We start from the raw sequence: 19,641 nt of genomic DNA, 5'->3' as shown, positions 1-19,641 counted from the left end.
TTTGCATGTGGTACATTAAATAGCCACTCACCAAAAGTATTGTTGTCTTTTAGGTTTGAGTGTACTTTATTTTCTGTTTCTGGTATTCCTGCTCTTCCTTAACTTTGAACAAGTGAAATCAGTGATGTACTGGTTGGATCCCAACCTACGATATGCGACAAGAGAAGCAGACATTATGGTGTGTACACTGATAGTGTGTAATGAACGTTTTGGTGTCTTGAACTTTGTAGTACCATGTGAGTTAGCAGCAGTAAACAAACATGACCCAGTAGTTTGAAGTTGCTGCTAAAAAGGCAAATGCTATTTTGGGATAATTAACAAGAACATGGAGTCCCAATTACAGAAAGTTAATTATTCTACTCTGTTCTGCCCTGGTGAAACTCAATTGGAAGCATCACCATTCAAATAGGACAGTCACAAATTGGATCGCATTCAAAGGAGGGCTAGGAACCAAGACTTATGAGGAGTGATTAGAGGTTTTGTGTTCGTTTAGTTTACAAAAAACAACAACTAAGGAAGAGAAATGATAGTCTTGAAATGATAGTCTTGAAATATCTGAAATGTTGTTGCACAGAAGAAAGAATTATTCTTAATTTCCCCAAAGAGCAGCCAAAACCCCTGGATTCAAACTACAAAGAAGCAAGATCAGGCTAGAATTAGGAGAAACTTCCTGACTGCATGAGCTGTCAGGCCACATCTAAAGTGGTAAAATCTCTTCAGACAGAAGTTGTATAATCATCTGCAAGAGCGGATCCTGTACTCAGCAGGTCTTTGGATAGAAGACTTTCCAGTTCTTCTAATTCTATAATTCTATGGTTGTATAAGATACAAAATACGCATGAATCTTTTGGAAGAAGTAGGAAGTAATTCAGAATCCTCACAACAGTTTATATATCACATGTTGACTTTTGATTATTTGATTAAAAAAAAAGAATGTAGTGGAAGGTCTAGAGGCTCTAGACCAGAGGTGTCAAACTCAATTTCATTGAGGACTGCATCAGGGTTGTGTTTGACCGCGGAGGACTGGGGGTGGCCGTGGCCAGGGTGGGCGTGACACAGGACTGGTGTTGAAGGTACCTGTAGTGGCCAAGTGCTAAAGCAGGACTTTCCTAAGACCCTCACTCACTCTCATAATCTTCCTTCCTTCCTTTTCCTTGCCTCTTCCTTTTCCTTCCTTCTTCCTTCCCGTTTCCTTATTTTTCCTTCCTTGCTCTCTTCCCATCTTCCCTTTTTTTTCTTTGTCTTTCCTCTTTCCCTTTCTCCTTTTTTGTCCCTTCTTGCATGCTCAAATGTAAAAGAGGAAACATTTCTCCTTTTATTTTGTTTTTAATTTATTTTGATAGCCCTCTGCCAGGGAAAACGGAACCCGGGCGGACCACGCATGGCCTCCCCGCACCCCGTTTTCAGCCACGACGGCCTCCTGCAGCCCTCTGCCAATAAAAACGGAGCCGTGTGCAGTGCGTGGGGCCCCCAAGCTCCATTTTCACTGGCAGAGGCACCGCGGGCCGGTTCTTTGCTGTTTCCAGGCTGGTCCTACAGGCCAAATCTGGGTCTTGAGTTTGACACCCCTGGTCTAGACATTTAGTGGTATTGTTTTCATGCAAAGGATTTCCAGAAGGAATAACTAAAACCAGAGGAAAGACGAAGAATAGTAGCTTGGGAGCATATTCAGTGGACTAAGCCAAATATTTCCTCTGTCTTCAAAACCAAAATGTGGTTGGCATTTTTTTGATGAATGGATTGTAGACTTGAAGGCATGCTGTGTCTAATAAAAGTAATAACTAAGTCTACAGGGGCTAAGTGAAGCATCCTTCTGAATCTACTTCTGCAAGTGTTTAAGTGTTGCATCTTCTCATAGTTCCACTGTGGCCAGTTCTCATGTGTTCCTTGCATGTTTAGTTATGCACAGATGTTTGGGATGGCCTTTGAAGCAGCTGTGCCCACTCTTCAAGAGAACCAAGCATCTTGGTGCTTCAAGCAGCACATTTGGAAGGCACCTGTTGCATATCTTTGCTAAGCCCTAGTAGCGGTATTCCACTGGAAGCCAGATTTCTGATACATGCAGCTTTAGTGCCTTTCTCTGTTTAAAGACTGCCAACCTGGAAGCAGGAAAAAAGACGTTTATTTGTAGCCAGTTTGGGTACAATTTTTTATTTTATTTTATTTATAGGGCTGCCCAACATAAAACAATGTTACTCTGAGTGGTGTACTATAAACAAACAGTAAAAACAAACAAACCATACAACTCCACTGAATTGGACCCAAACACCCGGGAAAAAGTCAGATCTTAACAGCTTCTCTAAAGATGTACATAGCTGGGGCTTGTCATATCTCAAAGGGGAGATATAATTTCAGAGCAGAAGGGCAGCCACTGAGACGGCCCATTTCCTAGGTCCCATTAAATAGCAATGCTCACATGAGAAACATGCCCTCCCTATGGGAGCATAAGGCTGGGCAGATGTTCTTGGGAGCAGGTGACCCTGCTGGTAATTTGGTCCTATGCCTTTTAGCAGGGGTGTCAAACTCATGTCATCATGGTGACATCACGTGATTTATCGGGACTTTTTCCTCCTTCACTAAACCGGGCATGGACGTGGTCAGCACGTGACGCATCCGGCCCGCAGGCTGGGAGTTTGACAGCTCTGCCATATAGGACTGGAAAGGTGATCAGCACCTTGAATTTCACTCTGAAACCTTTTGGGAGCCAGTGCATCTTATGGAATATAAGTGTCACATGAGTATAGAGAATTGTGCCCATTACTACCTGTGCCGATGCCTACAGGACCAGCTAAAGCTTCTGGATGATCCTTAAGACCAGCTCCATATGGAGTGCATTGTAATAGTCCAATCAGTAGATGACTTAGGCAAGAGTGATCATAAGCAAGGCCTTGCAGGCCATGAATAGGTACAAGTGGTACATGTGATGCAGTTGTGCAAAGCCCCCACTCCCCACTCAAAGAGCAGGAGCTGTGAGTCCAGGAGAACCTTCAGATTGCATACTGAGTCTGAACAGGGCAGTATTAGCCATCCTGGACCAAAAGATGGAAAGTCTCCCAGCCTTGTCAGGGTTGACTTGCAACCTAATCTTATCTAAGAATAAGAATAATTATTTTTGGTCGAGATTCTTTATCCTGGTGTGAATTTCGTTAGTCATAGCCAGAATTATTTAGATTAATCCTCACACTTTTTCTTTTAAAGCCATGTTTATATTTTGTGAGCAAATTTGTCAGTTAATATTGTATAAAGAGGCATCTTAAGTCAGTTTTGTCTAATTGTTTGTGATGTTATCCTAATACATAGCTGAGCTTCTGAACAAGGCTGAGCTACAGAAAAGAATGTATTTTAATAGCGCATTCTATTTCATCTAAAATTATTCTAAAATAAATCTGTTGCCTTATTTGTCTCTCTTCTCTACATCCTTTCTCTGTAACCATCAACAGGATTATGCTGTGAATTGCCATGTTATTACCTGGGAGAGAATCCTAAGTCATTTTGACATATTTGCTTTTGGACATTTCTGGGGCTGGGCGATGAAGGCTTTGTTGATTCGCAGCTATGGATTGTGTTGGACTATTAGCATCACTTGGGAGCTGACAGAGGTAGGTGGGTAATAGGCACTGAAAAAAGATAAATGCATGGGGCACCTGCCATGACTTGATGTTTGAATGTGCCAAAGAATCCTGTGAGCTGCATTGCAACTGAGACTGTAGACTAGGCTTTCCCAGTGGTGGTGTTCAGAAATAAAAGGTATATGGAAAAGCACCTTTGGGATAAAAGGGATATCTTCGGAGTGAAATCTCTATCTAGAGCCATGAGCCATGGTGGTGCAGTGGTTAGAGTGCAGTATTACAGGCTACTTCTGCTGCCTGCTGGCTGCCTGCAATTTGGCAGTTCAAATCTCACCAGGCTCAAGGTTGACTCAGCCTTCCATCTTTCTGAGGTTGGTAAAATGAGGACTCAAATTGTTGGGGCAATACGCTGACTCTGTAAACTGCTTAGAGAGGGCTGTGTACCTTGATGAACGTATCTTTTCTTTTATGTACACTGAGAGCATATGCACCAAGACAAATTCCTTGTGTGTCCAATCACACTTGGCCAATAAAAAATTCTATTCTATTCTATTCTATTCTATTCTGAAGCACTGTGAAGAGGTATATATGTCTTAAGTGCTATTGCTATTGCTATCTATCCTGTCTTTTAGGAGGAACATATATTTGGCAGCCTGAGTCAGATGTGGCAAAATGTGTCCACTTTTTCATTTATAAAGAAAAGAAATTCATATATGACACCTACGCATGTATGTGACATAAACGTGAAGTCCCTGCGGCTAGTTTATGTGGCAAATAAATAAATCTTTTCTGTAGAATTGGCTTAACTGCAGATCTGAGTATTCTTCAAGGGCAGTCCTATCCTAAAGTGCCTTAGTGTAGTCCGATAGATTACACTAAAGCCAACTCAGCAAGTTCATTCTTGAACTCAGCAAGAATGTGATTTTATCCAACAGAGGTGGATAATCTTTCAAAAAATCTCAGTGTCTCTAGATTATAAGGATTTCTGACACACCCTTCCCAAGTGCCCAATATTTTCTTCTGAATACTTGTTAAAATCTTATTTTCTAGAGCATATTGAGACTTAAAACAGGAGGTGAAATGTTATCTACTTCAGTATTATATTCTATGTTATCCATCTGCATATTAAATTAATTGAATTAAGTCCAGGTTTATACAGCTGCTAGCCTTCAAATCTTTTCCATAGTAATCAGTGAATTACTTGTATGCCATGGATAAAAGGATAGAACACTATTGAAAATACAATACATTTGTCTTTCGGGCATTAAATAAATAAATTATCACTATCATATAATAATTTATGGCAAAATTAAACATATGTATGCGTATATATACATACATTCATGTTTGTATGTATATACATACAGTCGTGTGTTGTTTGTTTGTATACACACAAATATATATAGTACCAAATTTGTGTTTTGCTGATAAAGGGAGACTAGTATAGATCTATTTCAAGCTATTTAGCTCTCATCAGCTAGCCGTACCCTTACTTGGATTCGAACTTGGGCTCGTTCAAGTTTGAATCCAAGTAAGGGTATGGCTAGCTGATGAGAGCTAAAAATAAATAAATAAATAAAAAATGAGAGCTAAAGAGCTTGAAATAGATCTGTATTAGTCTCCCTTTATTTCTTTATCAGCAAAACACAAATTTGGTACAAAATAGTTTGTCGTGAAAGGGACTGCCTGAGGGCTCCTGAATTGGAGTTGAAAGGCGAAACGGAAGCAGTTGTCTTTTTTGAACGTAGGGTCTTTAAAATTCAAATATAATAAAGTTTCCTTTATTTCTGAAATCATAGGCTGGCCTTTAGTCATATTAATTTATTGTATTAAAATCTTTCTCATATTGTCAAAATCTGTATTTTTATGTTGAAAAGAATCAGAATGAATTTCTTATCAAAATTTCTGCTGTAATCTGTAGCTGTTCTTCATGCATCTGCTGCCTAATTTTGCTGAATGCTGGTGGGATCAAGTTATTTTGGACATCCTATTATGTAATGGAGGTGGCATCTGGTTGGGCATGGTGGTTTGCCGTTGGTTGGAGATGAGGACGTATCACTGGGCAAGCTTCAAGTAGGTCTCAAGTACTATCTAATGAACATTGTTTTAATGGGATATTATATAGCAGAGTTTCATAGGAATACAGGTAGTCCTCGACTTACGACCACAATTGAGTCTAAAATTTCTGTTGCTAAATGAGACATTTCTTACATGAGTTTGCACCATTTTACAACTTTTCTTCCCACAGTTGTTAAGTGAATCACTGCAGTTGTTAAGTTAGCAACATAATTGTTAAGTGACTCTGGCTTCTCCATTGATTTTGCTTGTCAGAATGTTGCAAAAAATGTTCACATGACCCCAGGACACTGCAACTGTCATAAATATGAGCCAGTTGCCAAGTGTCTGAATTTTGATCACGTGACCATGGGGGTGCGGCAATGGTCATAAGTGTGAAAAAGTCATAAGTCACATTTTTCAATGCTGTTGTAACTTCGAACGGTCACTGAACAAACTGTTGTAAGTCGAGGACTGCCAGTATAGTGAAAGTTGCCAATTACAAGGATAATTTAATTATAGGCCACTTAAATAGAAGTGTTCAAGCTCATATTTATGTTTGTTATATTATTGAAAATACTACATGTACTTGTCCTAGGAATTGTAATTTGGAATAGTTTTCCAGTTATATCTACTAGTGGGTGTTGAGATATGGACTCACCTACAGATTCATCTGCATGAGTAATCTAAGAAATTTTGAAAAAAGAACCTTTGTTATTAGTTTTTAATTTATTAGAAGTTAGATCAGGGGTGTCAAACTTGCGGCCCACGGGCCGGATGCGTCACGTGCAGGAGATGGTAATGGCAAACATTAACTGGACTCAAGGAAGTCCTTTCTATTGTGTGATTAATTCTGTGGGATTGGAATTGGAGCATGAAAATGAATTGTTTTCATATTGCTTGTTATTAAGTAGACCATTGAAGAGTAAAATTACGAAATGGGTTGGGAAATGGTTTCCCAAGTTTCCTGTTTCTTTCCATGTTGAATTTGGTGTAAGAGCATTTTTTTAAAAGTGAGTTAGTGCTATCTACTGAGAGCTGTGCCTGAAAAAAATGATTTCCATTTATATGATCCTTGGTTTTATCTATTTTCCTTTCTGGTTACAATCCTTGTATTTTATCCTGGCAATAGAATTTGAAGAACAGATTTGTCTTTCTTGATATACTTCTCAACTATGTATACAATCATTTATCCATGTAACAGTAAATCCATAGAGCTTGAAGTAAAATTGATTTCATGTTGTAGATGCTAGAATGCAGAAAGATGATTTTCAAATTAGTGTTTGAAGTTTTATTATTGATTGTGTCCTGCTAGAAGTAAGAGGGAGAAATTTCCCTGAATGCCATTTTGACAAGTACAAAAATAATAATGGATATCCTTAGTTATTTTTGTGCCCCAGGTATAGTGAAAGACATTAAGAAGGGATGTTTTTAAGTTTCTTATCCTGGTAATTTAGAGGAAATTCCACTTCCTTCAGCCATACTGTTGCTGTTCCAGGGGATGTCAGATCGTCAGGATCAGGAATATGAATGCAGGACTGGAAAGTCCTATAGAATTGGAAGAGGCTAGAATAGAAGTTGCCATTGTAGAATAGAAATGGAACCTCACATATGGCTCTTTAAAATGTACTTGGAAATTGTTTGTGTACATAAAAAGCAAACAGAAATTTCTGCAAATGCTAACATTCGCATTGATATAATCACTGACTTTTTATTCACTTATCCTTAATTCTAATTCTTAATTCTAAGAACATCTGTCAAATGATAAAAGTTGTGTGGGAAAGCCTAGAATTTTCAAAATCTTTTCTTCGAAAGCAATTTTTAAAAGGTGGTATTGTTTAGTAGAAGTGTCTGTTTGGGGAACATAGGGGACTGTCCTTTCAGCTTTGATACATTTAGGGAGGAAAGCCTTTGTGCGAATGAGCATTTTATTGCAAATTTCTATTGCGAAAACTGCTTGCTTAATGGACTAAAGGACCTAAGTCTGCAATAATATCACAATATATAACAACATTTTGAATTATGATTGTTAAGCAAAAATGCATCATTTATCTCTTCCTTATCTGCTTTTAGGGACATTCACACTACCACAGGTAAAATCAAGAGAGCTGTTTTACAGTTCACTCCAGCAAGCTGGACCTACGTTCGCTGGTTTGATCCCAAGTCCTCCTTTCAACGTGTAGCTGGGACATACCTTTTCATGATCATATGGCAGGTAAAATACAAATGAAGACTTAGGGAATTTTAGCTGATGTTTTGTAGGGAAGCAGATTATATTTGTTTTGTTAATGCATAACCAAATGAAATAATATCATTTGCTGTCTTGAATTCCAGGGAATTGCTAGATATACATATATTTTTTAAAAAGCAGCAGTGCCATAGATATGCATATAAGGAATGATTCAAGCCTGAGAATTATCTTCAGATAAATACAAAGGGAAATGTATTTACAAAAGATATAAGATTATCAGCTCCTTGTGAGATAATTTGCTAACTTGGTCAGCTAACTATGCAAATTATTCATACAGGAAGCAATGCTACCTGTACTTAAATACTGTACTTACATAATACATGCAACTACTTAGCTGTTGTGGTCCGCCAGCAGCCTGCTGCCACAGAGCTGGCAGCGGAGTCGGACAGTGAGGAGACTGGGGAGGAACATAGGCCAGTCCTGGAGTCTGGGGAAGGCCCAGGGCTTTGCGTCGGAGGCAGAGATGGGGCCAGGGCCATCTGGGAGTGATGCACGGATTCCGGAGCTCTCAGAGTCGGACAGCAGAGAGGCAGAGAAACAGGAGGAGCCTGTTTCTAATGCAAACATGCGCAGAGCTTCCAGAAGGCAAGAGCAGCTAAAGCAAAAGGGACGACTCGGGAGTAAGGCCAGGAGATGATTGGCTCCTCCCATAAAGCTTAAATGAGAAACAAAGGCACTTGGGCCTTTTGCAGGAAAGCAAAGTTGCAAACTCTGTTTCCAGCATCTCTTGTTTCTTTCTGAACTCCGTGGGGCTTTGCCAAGTAAGGCCTTGACAGGGTGTCAAAGAAGATAAAGATTGATAATTATCCCAACAGACTTCTTCCAAAGGACTTTTTTTGCAACTAATTTTGGGACTCAGCTGGGAATGAACATAATTCTCAGCTGTTACAATAAAATAGGATTTTTGGGACTAATTGTGTATTATAATAACTCAGTAAGCCTAGGTCACAACATTAGCATTTTCCTAAAAATAATGTTTATTATTTTTTCCACATGCGTGTATTTATTCCTACTTTTATTACGCAAAAATTGAAGATTTATATTCTTAATCTTAATTTTTCCATATACCAGAGGGGGCGTGGTTTCGTGTGCTGCCTGCATCCCTCCTGGATGGGGCTTCCAGTCTTTGGCACATACCTCCCCCCCCCCCCCATATCAGCGAATTTTTGTATTGTGTCAGAACATCTATAATTTCACAATTCCTTAGTAATAAAACAGAAAAATGAATGTGTTTTCTTTTATGGGTAAAATGGGACTATTTAAAATCTCATTCTTCTAATGGAGAGAAATAAAATGCAAATTCTTCATTTGCTGCTACATAAATGCTTATATGTTGATTTCATTTATATCATATTTTAGCTAACCAAGTCACTATATAATTAAAGAGCTATGCATTTATTATTTAAGTATATATTATTGTTCTGGAATAAGTCAAACTTGTTCTATGGCTCTATTTTCATCTTGTTTGTCCAGATGAATATATTGATTTTTCTCTCTGCTTTTCTTTTTAGTTGACAGAGTTGAACACCTTTTTCTTGAAACATATATTTGTTTTTCAAGCAAGTCACCCTTTAAGCTGGTGTAGGATTCTCTTCATTGGAATTATTACAGCGCCAACTGTGAGGTAATTTTTGGCTGTTTTATGTTCATCACTGTAAATCTTTACCTAGTTCCTTCATATGTAGAGATGGAAGCATGCTACAGGAAAAAAAAAACATTAATGATGGTTTAGCATAAATATCCAGAATGCCAAAGAGATCTACTGGAATGTAAATAAAGAGACAGGTATTATACAATTGAAAATTTGCCATATGTATGGCGTATACCAGATTATAGTCTACTGCTATTGAGATAAATCATAAAAACCATCCAAGATTGATATAATTGTGGTTCTTGCCTCTAATGTTTCATTAATTTGTCTGATTTCCCCCCCTAATATAGTAATTGAAGAGGTCTTATTAATGCACAACTCAATTGTTATGTTATCTAGACATTTTCAGCATTGCACAGTTATTAATTTGGTGGCTAACATTAATAGTTCCTTATTTTTAACCTTTGATTTGATCCTATAAATAAATGCAGCCTAGCATTCCACATAGCACATCCCATTCTTGTGATGCTTCAGAAGACTTCAGATGCATTCTGAAGACTCTCTGAAGTGAGAGAATGGGGCATGCTGTTTGGAGAACAACACAAGGAAGGAAAAAGGCCAGCAATGGCGTCACATACGATCAATCTGGATGCTTCTCATCAGCAGAGGTAGAAAGATGGAGCGGCAGGGACTTAGTATTGTCGTGGCTGGCTGCAGTATGGGGCAAAAGGGCAGAGATGGGAGGAGATGTGTGGGAGAGTTGAAGCGTCCCTGCAGGGCACCACCAAGCCCCCAAATTTTGATCATGTGACCACAGGGGCATTGCAAAAGCCATACCTTCAGGACTAGGCATAAGTGCCATTTGTTCAGCATGGCTGTAATTTTGAAAAGTCACTGAAAAAATAGTCGTAATTTTACCTGTAAAACAGATTTACAGGCAACCAGTTAAATAATTTTCAGTTAATATGCCATTGTCTATTTCCTAAAACATTATTGTTTTTGTCGTTACAGGCAGTACTACGCTTATCTCACAGACACACAGTGCAAAAGAGTAGGAACTCAGTGCTGGGTATTTGGGTAAGTTGTTGAATATAGAATTCTTGAAATTCTGATTATCTGACTTTCTGGCTGGTTTCATGCATTGTTTTAAGCGATCAGATGATTTTGGCTTAGCATGTTGTGTAAGCTTGGTCATTCCGGTTTGGAAAACATAGTTTATAAACTACTAATGATAGTTTATTTAATATACGATAATTAAAAATAATTCATGATCTGTGAATCTATTTAATTAAGAAGAGGAAACAGTTCCCCTCAAATCATGTGGTTAGAAAGTTTCTTGTGAATTTTTTTTTTTGTAGTAGTATTTTACCACACTATACTTCACTTCGTTTTACTTGTATGTATTTTGTAGTATCCGTATGACCTACAATGGCATAAAGGAATTCTAAGGCATGTGGAGAGATAGGATAACACTCACCGTGTGTTTTTGCATATGTTTCGAGCTTGAGCAATTTCCTTTTTCCATGCTACTATTCCCCATTGGACACCATGCTGAGGAGTCATTTGACTCTCCAGATATGGTTTTCCATGTCTGTAAGTGGCTGCAGGAAGGATCCAACCCCCTTTTCAAACTTCTGCATGTGGTTCTCAAACTTGTAGGCTTTCTGTTGTTAACTTTCATGTACTGTACTCATTTGTAAGGAGGACTGTAACAGTGTTCTGATTTCAGCAAAAATATAAAAACCCACCCTTTGAGCACTGAAGAAGAATTAGTTTCCCAAATATACTTCAAGAGTATGTGATTTGGCTCTCTTTTTTGGAACCACATCAATCGCTAAAGAGGGCAGCCCAATAACCTGGATAGGTTTTGGCTGCTTGTTGGAATCGCCAAATGTCCTCTCATTTGTTGGAGAAAGATGTGAAAGCTTGGGCTGAATTGTGTGATATCTAGATCTATTTCAGGCTAATTGTTTAAAACCAATATTCTCTTTTTTACGTGCAAATACAAGAGAGGAAAGCAAACAATACCCATCTAAAATACGTTAGCCTTTCAAAAGATTTTCATATAATAAAGTTACAGAAATAGCAGGGTTCAAATCAGCATGCTCTGGCTTTTTGGAAAAGCTTATTTCACACTAGATATGGTAGAAACATGCTGATTTCTTCAGCTGGCGTGAGGTAGTTGGAAACATTTTTCTGTCATCACTTGCTTTGTTCTGATCTACCCTCAGGGCCTTTTGTCAGTATATTCAGAATAGCTATTACTCATTCTTCTGACAAAAAAAGATAGAGAGAAAAAAGACTCACCGTCAAAGAATATTCTTGCTTTCTGGAGTGAATCTTTGTTGGATAGTATCAATGATTTTAAAATGATGTAGAATGGAGAGGTGCTAGATCAAAGTAATGTTTTGACAGTTGAGGCAGTCTAATTAGCAGGCTCTTGGCAGCTCATCGTATATGATAAAACAATCAATTTTTATTGATTAAAATCAATTATTAAACAGTAATCTCCCAGTGAGATAGTGGTTTTTTGCTGTAAAGTAGATGAGAGTTATGCCAGAGGCTCAACCATACTGGGCAGGTCACATCAGAGGGGTCAGGTAAAGAGTGTCTCTCCCATAAACAATACGGTGAGATATAATTTACAGAAATCCATATTGGATGGGATCTTTGCCAACAACAAGACTGCACTAAGCATTGGAATTCCTGGACAAATGGTGACAAATGGCCTACAGAACTCAAGACTTTTTTTTTATTGCCTTTGATTTTATTGTCCTGTCAGACTGTATCATCAGAAGGAAAGCAGATTCTTTATATTGGCATCTGTTGAAAATCAAGAAGAGAGGTTTTAAAAATGGGTATGAATATTCTGGTCAGTATAGATAGTTTAGCTTCATTACAGAGCGAGAAAATATTACATTGCTAAAACACTGAAAGAGGCCAACATAAACGTATGAGAAAGTATGTTGTGGAAGAAAAAGGAAAGAAAAAAAGGTAGTGCCAGCTCAGTATAAAACACTGTGATCCAATTAGTTGTGTGATGTATTTTTTTAGGAGATCCCTGCATCTTACTTTCTGATTTATAACATGAAAATGATGAGAAAATGTTTCTCAAAATACGGCAAAAACAAGTTGAGATTGTTAGGGTAAATAGAGTCTCAAACAGAAATTAAATATATTTTGATTAATTTTTTTTGTCATCCCTCTAGAGTTATTGGTTTCCTTGAAGCTATTGTGTGCATAAAATTTGGTCAAGATCTCTTCTCCAAAACACAAATATTGTATGTTGTATTTTGGCTTCTTTGTGTGGTAAGTGCATCTTTTTTCATTTAGATTGCACACATTTATATTTTAACCCAGTTTCTTAACTTGGCATCTTGCAGAGTTAGTGGGATTATACCTCCCAGAAATCACATGCCTATTTAAGACAAGTTGTTTTTAACTCCTTGGTTGTGATAACCAGGAAAAATGCTATTTTCATTCCCTTGCTATAGGAAAATGTTATATCAAATTTTGCTAGGATAGCAATAACCTATTTTAGATAACACTTTTCTTTTTCAATAGCATCTTTCTCAGTTGCTTTCATTAATTAAGATGGCTAAATAGCAAAATAACTAGATTTTATTTTACTAAATACATGCTGACAAATTCATAATAGGATTGTAATGTTTAATATAGACCAGCAATTACAATGGCACATTCTGTCACCAAATATTCAGTCTCTCACGTAACAGGGGAAAGACCTTTGTGACAGGATGAAAGACAATAAATCCTGCAGATACAGTTCCAGGCAGGATAGAAATTGTGGGAGTTCAAAACAACCAGAATACAAAAACCTGCTTATATCTGATCTAGAAATTTATGTATACAAAGATTTTCTTTATTTCTTCAATATTTATTTATATGTTTACATCCTAACACAAAGCAGATTTTGAGTGGCTTACAATAAACAATAAATAAGAACAAAAATTAAAAATGCAACAGTCTACAGACCAAAATGCAAATTTTTACAATGAAAGGGGTGATCAATTATTTGGATCGAAGTCATGATCAACACAATTTATGAAATGTAATCATAGACCTATTCATAATTTTATTTTTTTTCAGGTAATAACATAAGCAGGAGTAAAATAAATTGGTACTACTGAAGTCTGATAAATCTGTGCTTTGTAAAAATTGTTTCTTCATGATAAACTAATTCCAACCTGGTAGCCATTTTATGAGAGCATAAATGAGAGCATTCATTCCAAAATTTGGCACTAAAACCCAGCAGGAAATCAGAATGAGATTTCTTTATTGAAAATGAGATCTTTCCTTCTGGTTTCCAGTACAGATCTCACAATCTGCAGATTTCCTTCTTGAATATCTGCATAGTGGTGCAGTTGAATAGAAAGCTTCCGTCATATTGCTGACCTTATGAAGTCTCTTTGTCGGATTCTTCATTTTAGCAGTTGAGCATTCAAAGCACAGAATTGCCAGCATTGTGAAATCAGATAGTCCTCTGTTAATGACTGTCTTGTGCTGAAAAAGTAGATTTGCAACCAGTCTTCAAAGCTCTAATCTGTGTTAGTTTCTTGAATCTGTTCTAATCATTGATTTTGACTAACTTATTTAGAAAGCTAGTTGTCCAAATATATTTGCATGGCACAGAGAACAAAACTCAGTGCTCATAAATCAACTGACAATATTAAAGTCAGTATAAAGGGTTGCAATACAGTGTCCTGTATTTGTTTCAGTGTTTTAAATGACCTTAGATTCAAACATAGGTCTACACATACATCAGAAGCCTTACTACCTAGTAAAAGCAAGGTCAGACAAGAAAAGTGCACATTTCTTTTAAAAAAACTGTTGCAATATTAGCGGCTTTTCCGACTGCTGTAGAAAAGGACCTCCATTTTTAATACCGCCACTGTCTCTTTTAGCAAGCCATGTCATACGATCAGAGGTTGGGCATAAATTCCCTTTTAAAAATAAGTATTAAAAGAGCAACTCAAGGCCATCTTCTTTTTCTTCTGTTATAGGCGGTTACTACTTTTCTGTGTTTGTATGGGATGGTGTGGTATGCAGACCATTATGGACGAGAAAAGGTAATATCTACGGAAATGCTAAACTTGGCTCAAGAGATTTCTTGCATGATAGACTGTTGCCCTCTGGGTAAACATGTTAGCCATAATTTATCAACATTTAGGTGAACTTTCATATAGAGACATAATTTCTGACTAAATTTAATTTATTTTTATTACTATTTTGGGGAAGGGAGACTAGATTATACATGCATTAAATAAAAATGTTCAGCAACAATATGCAACAGAGGAGCAATAGTCAGAGGGCTATTGCTCTCATTCTCTGCTTTTAACTTCCTGAAGGCTTATGGTTCCAAGCACTACAAAAATGGAGGAAAATGGTTATTTGGTTGATGTGCAAACATGCAAATTCACCATTTCTGAGCTCTCTTCTGTGATTGAGGCAGAATTCTTAGGTCTAAATCTGTCCTTGGTTGTCTTTTTCTGCATTCCACGTACTTTTTCCTGCAGAATAGAGTTAGAGAGGAAATGATCAGTGATTTGTGTTTGAACAGAAGGGCAAAAGGAGATGTCAAACAGAATTGTGGTCAAGAGGAGATTCAGGCAAGTTCAAATGAGTATAAAGATTTATTGCAAGCTTAAGCTCCTACATGAATCTGAGCTACTAACTGTCAAGGGAAATGAGCAGGAATTAAGACATTCAAGTTGAGCTGGATTTAGATCTCTTGTGAGCATGCAAGGGATTCATGACTTATAACGTGCTTGACCCCTCCCTCGGGCTCAACCTGGTCATCTGCATACAGTTACAGATGAGAGCAAGGGTTCCTTCCTCACTTGTTGATTAAATTTATATAATTGAAGAAGGAATAAAAAAGTAAATTCCAAATATTAACTTAGTTATCTCAATTATTAAACTGATAGTGTTTCTTTGCTACAAGTATTATCAAACATATCTTATTATATTTATCTCAACAGACATTGTCGGAAAGTGAAGATAGTTTGTATATCCCGGATGCTTCCTGGCATAACCCTAAAATCACTAGAGGTACTGTTGCTTGCTCTGGTATATTTATTTATCATATCAATAACACCAGAATTCCATTTAATTCAAGCTTTCATGAATCACTTGTGAATTCACACAATCTGCTTTCATACCCCCTTTGCTACCTGATGATCTCTATATTATTCTTAGGATATATTGTAATTATCTGAAGAATTAAAGGGATTTAAGAAGAGCTGTATCTAACTATGCATTATTTTATCTATTGAGAAAATTTAGAGGACTGTCCTGATCAGTCTGTTCCAGAAGATTTTGAGGAATTGTAAAGGTTAATGTATTATTATGTAAACATTTGTGGGTCCTGGTCAGTCAGACCTATCATCTGCATGGAAACCTTATTCTATGGCTTTTGGAGTTATTGTGACTCCCAAACTTTTTATGCAGTAATAAATGAAGGTGCTAGAAATATACTTAATAATTTAAATAGTTGCTGTAGCCCCATGTTCAGTAGGTGGAAGGATCTGTTTTCAGCAGTAGGTTTTTGCACCAAAACAATGTGAAAAACTCTGAGAAAAAATATTCAAATTTTCTTTGAATGATTAAAGTAGTTTCTCAACATCATAGCATTCAAGCATTTTCCATATCTACATTAACAGGAGCAGGGAAGGGAGTACCAGAATTCACCTTTTGTTTCAGCCTTTCTGGATAGTTGAAGGATGCCAGTGGCATCTTTCCAAAGATGCTCTCCTGTGTATATGTGATGGAACTGATGTATTCTTAACATGATATTTAAAACACATCTATAAAAAAACCTGTCTAGAACTGTGTGTTAAGTCTAAAAGGAGAAAAATATATCTAGGTTATATACTGTTTCATACACATTACAAAAATATGATAATAATTAAAATGTATGTAGATTACCATGATATTTAAAATTATATAAAATTTGGTAATATATAAAATTACATCAAGTACATCTGTCCAGCAGGAGTTTGGCCTTTCAAGGTACCTTTCATGCTGTTGCTTAAAAGGTAGCTCACTTAATGACTTGTAAAATTAGTTAGAAGGCAGCTTAACCACTAGATGGCATGTTGGTTTCAACTAAACTTTCAATATGCGTTCATAGTCCAGAATTTCCCTTGACTGAAAAACCAAACCAGTAAGTGATTATCTGTTATGTGCTTTTGCTTATGTGCCCAATTACTTGTTAGGAATGGAAGACAGTCCACCCAAACACTCAAGCAACAGTGACAGCCATTCATCCAGGAGGAGAAATCGTCATTCAAAAACAAAAGTAACGAATGGGGTTGGCAAGAGATAAAGAAAGAGACAGAGAAAGAAAGAAAGAGAGCGAGAGAGACTTGTCAGTTTCTAGATTTCTCCCAGAATCGTGCCTAAGAGCAAAGAAGGAAGACTGGGCCTGGATCTGAATTCCCTACTTGAAGGTCAACAAGCTGTGAGGAGGAGATTGAAGGAAACAAACTCTTCAGTCATCGGAGGCCTTGGACTTTGTTAAGGGGGAATTCATCTGTGTATTGCAAATCATTAGCTGCCTGTCCCTTGCCATTAATTGGCTTGACTCTCTGCATTTGACACTCACGACAGTTGAAAAGGTTTCAAAGGCAAAGCAGTTGCTTGCTCTGGAGGGGCCCTGTGGTAGGGTGAGAAGGCCTTATGAAGATCTTGGTTTAGTTGAGAAGTATGATCCAAAGTTAACTGTCAGCCAGTTGGTTTATATGCCCGTGGCTGTATGTTTTTACCTTTGTTTTGTATTTTTGCGTTCTTCAGCATAACTTTTTGATTGCTATACTGCCTTTGCTTTTTTTTTGGTAACTAAGCCCTTCTGTGCTATATTCAGTTTTAGCAAGCAGCACTTCCATTTTTGAGTCCGAATATGCTGAGTATTACAAAGCATATTCCAAATTTTTGTAGTGTTTTTAAAATAATATTTAATTCTGTTGAATGCCTTGAATTCACAATCCTATTATGTATGGATTGTGTCCATACGGTACTTATTAACACAGGAACAGGTATTTATGTAAGCGTATAGCCCTTTGTTTTCTGGTGGCTAGAGTATTTTACAGATTGTTCCTTCTTTGAAGTATATTATGTAGGCCTTCTGACCAATAATAGTAAAACTTGACCTTCGATTTGAAGCCAAATACATGCTGACACTTTTACAATAGTCTCCTTGGCCTGATAAAGTGCTTGTTCCAGGAAAGCACCATTCAGCATTGCTATTTAAGCAAAAAGAAAAAAGAAAAACAAGGAACTGTATACAAACTCACACAGAGTCTTCTTGGATTCCCCCCCCCCCCTTTTTGTTTCTTAGGAAATAATTTCTAATCCAAATTTTTTCCTATGTTTCCAACATTATTGGTTCTTGAATATTCTGTGCCCATTTTATCATACAATCCTTTATTAAATCTCTTTCAGAATCTATTTCTATCAACACAGTATACAATCTCTTTATATGCCCCTGGGTTTGATTTCTAATTTGTTTAACCAAATTTTCTTCATTTTGAATAATACCAATTTTCTGATCTTCTTTCCATCTAGCCTTTAACTGTCCATATTGAAACCAAGTATAATTCCTCCCTTCTTCTTTTAATGTATCCAAAGATTTTAATTGTAGATTTCCCCTCTCATTATATAAAAGATCTTTATAAGTAATCATTTCTTGTTCCTGTTCTATATTTATATTCTCTACTGCGTGCCGAGGACTTGCCCATATGGGAATTTTATAATTTAACTTATAATAATATTTTTTCCAGACATGCAGAAGAGAAATTCTCAACACATGATTCTTAAAAGCTTTATCTACTTTCTTATCATACAATAAATATGCATGCCAACCATATAATAAATCATAACCTTCTATATTCAAAATCCTTTCCTCCGTCAAATTAAACCAATCACTTATTACCAAAAGAACAACTGCTTCATAATACAGTTTTAAATTAGGCATTTTTAATCCTCCTCTTTGTTTCTTAGGAAATAATAATCGAATAAACTTTTAATGTCAGTTCTTAGACATTGCCTGAAAAAGAAATGAAGTATTAAATGTTAAGGTGTCAGAAGTGAAATAATTCTGCATTTTCTTTGCCTTGGCTTCCTTTGTGTGTCCCATGTGAGCTGTGGGGCAGATGATGCCAAGAGTCTTGTCCATGGTGATCAATTAAACAAGAACCCACACCTTTGCCATTGTCTGGGAGGTATTGCTAGCTTTGAGAGTGCCACAGGCTACGCACCCAAGTTCTGATCTGTTGTAAAGGCGTCAGCATACAAATCAAAGGACTGTACATAGAAAAAGGCCACCACAATCCGCACCACCTTACGTGCTACAAAAGAGCTGCTTCTTTGAGTAAATCACACTGCAGCTGCTAAGCTGTGGAAAGCTCCCTCCCCCCCCACCCCTCATAAATGTGTGACCCTTGCATTAAAACTGCTTTAACCTATTTACTGCAACTCTGCTAAATCTGTGCATGTTGGGGCGGGGCAGTGGGATTCAACCGAAGCTTGTTTCTCATTCATATTTTGAAAATTGTGAACTGATCATTCCATACACATATTTACATAATTCTCAAACATTGGTTCCCTCACTAAGTTCCATTTTTTTACTGTTTGTCAGTTGCAGAAAGACTGACCACTTGTTTTCCTCCCTTTATATTCAAGACCCAAAGCTGGTCAATTTTACCGTCTTGGAAACTTTTTCAAAAATATATATATATTTTGAGGTTAATAATGTTCACTTTTTCAAAGAGCCTTTCTTGTTTTACAAATACTGGAACCTGCAGGATCCTGGCTCTGCTAAACTCAATAATAAGATTCCTATTCACCTTGCTAGAGTTAGGCATTAGGTTTACAACAGAGTTTAATACATAGACACAACTCTGATAGATGACATATCTTTATGGGTATCTTTATTGCACACCGGATTGGCATCCATATCTACCTTACAAAAATAGAGTTTGTGTTAATATTCTCTAACATGTGAGATGGAGTGCTCCATGTATGGGGATACGTTTTTCAATCTCTTGGTTAATTCCTGCAATATTGGATCTGGGGATATGCCTTTGGAAGACCATCAGCAGTGACCACATCTCCACATTCTTGTTATGCTTCAGCGCGCAGCTTGGATTCTGGCCTAA

General features: G+C 37.1%; 1 protein-coding gene across 2 annotated transcripts in view; it reads left to right on the top strand.

Annotated features, from left to right (window-relative positions):
- Nucleotides 1-19,235, top strand: part of PTDSS1 (phosphatidylserine synthase 1) — a 35,569-nt gene extending 16,334 nt beyond the window's left edge. For both annotated transcript variants that reach the window (XM_058174426.1, XM_058174425.1), the window contains exons 4-13: nt 54-178; nt 3,441-3,599; nt 5,491-5,642; nt 7,698-7,839; nt 9,387-9,499; nt 10,478-10,543; nt 12,676-12,775; nt 14,488-14,553; nt 15,466-15,535; nt 16,702-19,235. In XM_058174426.1, the coding sequence (XP_058030409.1) occupies nt 54-178; nt 3,441-3,599; nt 5,491-5,642; nt 7,698-7,839; nt 9,387-9,499; nt 10,478-10,543; nt 12,676-12,775; nt 14,488-14,553; nt 15,466-15,535; nt 16,702-16,811 (1,103 nt within the window). In that variant the 3' untranslated portion in view covers nt 16,812-19,235. The remainder of the gene's footprint in view (nt 1-53; nt 179-3,440; nt 3,600-5,490; nt 5,643-7,697; nt 7,840-9,386; nt 9,500-10,477; nt 10,544-12,675; nt 12,776-14,487; nt 14,554-15,465; nt 15,536-16,701) is intronic.
- The last annotated feature ends 406 nt before the right edge of the window (nt 19,236-19,641 follow it).

The sequence above is a fragment of the Ahaetulla prasina genome, chromosome 3 (assembly GCF_028640845.1).
Source record: "Ahaetulla prasina isolate Xishuangbanna chromosome 3, ASM2864084v1, whole genome shotgun sequence".
In the NCBI taxonomy this organism is placed as follows: Eukaryota; Metazoa; Chordata; class Lepidosauria; order Squamata; family Colubridae; genus Ahaetulla; species Ahaetulla prasina.
Note: the sequence above shows the minus strand (reverse complement) of the source record. Positions and strands in the feature narration are given on the sequence as shown.